This window comes from Anastrepha ludens, chromosome 4, assembly GCF_028408465.1.
Source record: "Anastrepha ludens isolate Willacy chromosome 4, idAnaLude1.1, whole genome shotgun sequence".
Classification (NCBI taxonomy): Eukaryota; Metazoa; Arthropoda; class Insecta; order Diptera; family Tephritidae; genus Anastrepha; species Anastrepha ludens.
The window spans coordinates 9,770,257-9,774,385 of record NC_071500.1 but is presented as its reverse complement, the minus strand read 5'-3'; the positions used below and the strand labels follow the sequence as shown (position 1 = coordinate 9,774,385).

At 33.6% G+C, this 4,129-nt stretch overlaps 1 protein-coding gene across 1 annotated transcript; it reads right to left on the bottom strand.

Moving 5' to 3' along the window:
• Positions 1-752: 752 nt before the first annotated feature.
• Positions 753-3,082, bottom strand: LOC128860478 (glycine cleavage system H protein, mitochondrial). Its single transcript, XM_054098039.1, has 3 exons — positions 2,602-3,082; positions 2,143-2,418; positions 753-2,083 (listed from the first exon to the last, which is right to left on the bottom strand). Exons 1-3 carry the CDS (start codon positions 2,732-2,734, stop codon positions 1,986-1,988), a joined length of 507 nt encoding a protein of 168 aa, XP_053954014.1. The 5' UTR covers positions 2,735-3,082; the 3' UTR covers positions 753-1,985.
• Between the last annotated feature and the right edge of the window lie 1,047 nt (positions 3,083-4,129).

Here is a 4,129-nt window from a genome sequence, read left to right as displayed (position 1 = left end):
ATCGTTCCGGTGAATATTTTCGAAGTTACACGCAAATTTGAAAAGACGTTTCGGAGTAAAGTAAAGTGCTTGTCAAACTTTAAACGAGTTTTTCTCAAAGTGGTGTTTTCAAATTCGGTGACCAACATTACTCGAAAACGGCTAAACCGATTAGTCTAAAATTTTAACACGAGCTTCTTAAATATATTTTTTAGTAATTAATCGAAGATTTTTTCGCACCGATAAATATTTTTTTTTATAAACAATTAAGGGGTTACATGGGTTTCGTAGGTTCAAACATCGATTTTTTTTTGGGCTTATTCATTTCTACAACATCTCAGGAATGTTATCCTAAATTTTCAAGTCGATTTGGATAATAGTTTCGGAGATACAGCCTTTGGAAGGTGTGCGCTTCAAGCCACTTTTATTGTTGCTCAAAACTTTAAACGCCTTTTTTTCGGAAGCGTGTTTTCAAAGTCGGTTGTCAAATGTTCTCGAAAACTACTCAACCAATCTTGATGAAATTTAACACAGGTGTTCGAGATACAATTTACTAGTGCTTGAACGCTATTTGCTATTTAAAAAAAAAAAAAAAAAAATAACAAGCAAATTTGACCGAAATTTTCATTTTTTTGGAAAAATGTCTGCCAAAATTCCAATTTTTACTTTTTTTACTTTCCTTTTTTTACGCACGAGCTTATGGTCTTAACTAAAACACTTATTTTTGTTTTTTCATTTTTGATGATCCTGTCAGGAGTTATGCTGACAACGCGGACGCACCGTTTTTTCGAGGGGCACCGGAAATGACGTCTCAATGAAGGAGTTTTAATTTTTTTTTTTTTTTAATTTCAGAAATTTTTCTTTAAATATGTACATATCTATCTATAAGACAGAAAAAATTTTGAATTAAATAAATAATTTTTTACATAGATAAAAAAATATTGAAAATAGGACTTTTTTTACCCGACGAAACCTATGTAACCCTTTAAGGCCAAAATTTTGATCAAAACTCAATTTTTTTTTTTAAGAAACCGCCATTGTGGCCAAACGTCTTTTTTGAGAGGAGCTCCCGGAGATCAACTGTAGCTCCTTTCCAAATACATATATTTACTAATAGTAATTCTTAAAATACAGTTACAAAAGATAACATAATATGTGTACGAGTACAAATTTTTAGATCAATAAATTTAAAACTTTTCGCAGAAAAAAATTCTGGAAAATTCGCTTTGTTCGGCCTTCTAACTGTATATAACCTCTTAAAGAGAAGATTATTTCACTGCAACTTTCCTGTTTCTCTAACACTTGGTTTCCATCCGAAAAAAGCGCATGTAAAGTAATAAACTGCATTGCTTTATATAAACTATCTACCACTTTGAATGTGCAAGCAAGTTCCTGGTGAAATTAATTATTTTGCTGCGAATTATGATTATTATTAATTTTTAATGCTAAATTTGATTTATTACTCTTCCACACAAAACAACGTGGTAGTTTTATTTGTCAATTGCTTTGTTGTTGCCATTCCTCGCACTAAATATATAATTTTTTGCAGAATACAACTATTAAGGTTACTATTTTCTTGTACATAGTCACTTTTCCGAAATAAAACTAATATAAGTTTACAAATGGCTGAAACACAAAAGATCTGTTCCAATACATTCAATATAAGTTTCATTTTTTTGTTTTTCATTTATATTTTATTGACTTCCACGCGCCAAAAACACATAAATGCGTTCTCTTCTGGTTTATAACAAAAATGTGTGTTTAGATGCATGGCAACAAATATACGAACTAAGCCTAGAACTATGGTACAAAATGATTACCACATAAAATATATACATTTTGTCAATATTTATAATCTTACATACATAAGTATATAGAATAAACCCCAATTATCTTGTAAAGCAACAACGTAAAGCAAGCGAAAGATTCTTTTTAATATTTAAACATATTTTTGTTTTTGCGATAAGACGATCATACCGATAAATAAAGCAACCATTATTCTCCAATTAATGTTCTGCAGCCTTGAGGAACTCTTTATATTGAGTCTCGCTCATCAACTTTTCAAGTTCAGTTGTATTGCTCACAGTCAACTTAAACAGCCAACCTAATCACAAATTTGTTAAATATCCTGGCAGAAATATAACGTAACGTATTGGGACATACCTTTGTCGTAGCAGCTGCTGTTAACTAAACCGGGCGTCTCCTCAACGGTGTCATTCTTCTCAGTCACTTTACCGCTAAGTGGTGAGTACAGCTCACTAGCCGCTTTCACGCTCTCCAATGCACCACATTCATCGTGCTGTTGTAATGCTGTGCCCGGGTCCGGTAGCTGTGCAAAAACTACATCCCCAAGCGCATCTTGTGCATACTCGGAAATGCCCACCGTTGCTGTTGTGCCTTCCACCGACACCCATTCGTGCTTTTCCGTGTAGCGACGCTCTAAAAGGAAAGTTAAGTTTGAAATTTAAACGAAATTTCAATCTAATTGGCAGCACTAAAATCAATTCGCATTCAAACAGTACAGTTTGAAGTTCACTGGATTATCAGCTGTTCGCTGTATTATCATTACTATGAGCGCTGCAGCTATTGCATAAATCTATAAAAACAAATATTTATTTTCACCTGCCAGCAATAAACTGCTCACATTGAAGGAGCGCCACTGTTGATTAAACGGTGAGGCTGTAGCACGCAAAGACTTTTTAGCCGCATTGCTCAGCTGTAAGCCGAAACGTGCGAATGTTGTAATCGAAGCCATTGGTCTAGCGTTATGCTCAATGATTTTCCACCAAGTTGAATAGCCGATGCCACCGCTTTTGCCGACCGGTACGTTTCACGTTCACTGTTTGAATGGTTTGTGATACCAATGACAAGACGGCTTATCACCGAATTATTGATTCAAATATTTTGCGGCAACCTCGTGGACGTCTCGACAATAGCAAAGGTTATCAATTCACACAGCATTAGTATTATTAACAAAAGAAACAAAGCACCCCAAAACTGAGTATTTGTGTTTATGTGACATATGCCACCAATGGAGAAATTTGATAAAGCTTACACACAGAAAACTGTCAAATCTAAAAATACTCAACTGGGATGGAATCGTGGAGAATACAATCTCTTCTATCTTGCTTTGATCCTTCTATCATTCTTGACATTTTTTTACTTCTATACACCGTGAAAAATACTTATATTAAGATAGAGTTGCCAGTGGTAAATTCCAGTAATTATTTCAATGGGAGCGAGTCATGTGGTTACCATAACTAAAAGCATAGATAATACTAAAAGTACGTTCACATATGCAGTAATTAGCAATAAATCCATAAAATTTGTCTACCCGCTCACATATGGCAGATTACCTCCAAAATTAAAAATACGCTGTTAATACAGCTTTGAAAGGTTTTTCTTCATAGAAATTGGTTTGGTGCAATATTTTGGAGTTTTCGGTTTGTTTCATTATTATTAACGACATGAAGAAAGACAAGGAGAAGGAATAGCTAATTTAATTGCGCAATTGACTACTAGTGATAAGCAGTTGAAGGAAAATTGTATTAGAATTATGTCTATAAACCTGCCAGCATCCATTTTATTTAGTTTCTACTTTGACGTTTTTCTTTACATACGCCAAAATATTGATCTATTACACGGAAACACAGGGTTGTATGTCAAAAAGTATGGTTATTATCTAGGAATATTTTATAATCTCAGATTTGCGGAGAGAAATTTTGTATGGGTAATCTCGCTTTTTAATTACGGATTGCAAGCTAAGCACGAAATAGTAAATAATCTAATTATATGTGAACGTATTATAAAACGAAATTTTGTTGAGAACTTTTAAGAAAGGGTAAAAAGATAAAGAAGTCGTACAATAAATTCGCTGGCGAATAACAATAAAAATGCAAAATAATACACTAATAAAATTAAAAAAAAATTCCAATTATTACGTCCGCAAAGCAGCTGATTCTGTCCAATTTATTGAGAAAACGGGATGACGGTTTGCGAATGTCGCCACTTTCTGTATTCTCTCCATGGTGTAGAGTACCACAATAAAAGCGTTGCCATATTCAAATAATACAGCAATTCTGCATTGCCGGTTAGTCTTGAAGTTATTTCTGTAGCGTTAATCTGTAAATAAAATATAAGTAAAGTGCGG

Coding starts and splice junctions, on each gene's coding strand:
- LOC128860478 (XM_054098039.1), bottom strand. CDS start 2,734: ATGGCTTCGATTACAACATTCGCACGTTTCGGCTTACAGCTGAGCAAT. Junction 2,419..2,601: donor GAGCAGTTTATTGCTGGCAG/GTGAAAATAAAT, acceptor CTTTCCTTTTAG/AGCGTCGCTACACGGAAAAG. Junction 2,084..2,142: donor CAGCAGCTGCTACGACAAAG/GTATGTCCCAAT, acceptor ATTTGTGATTAG/GTTGGCTGTTTAAGTTGACT.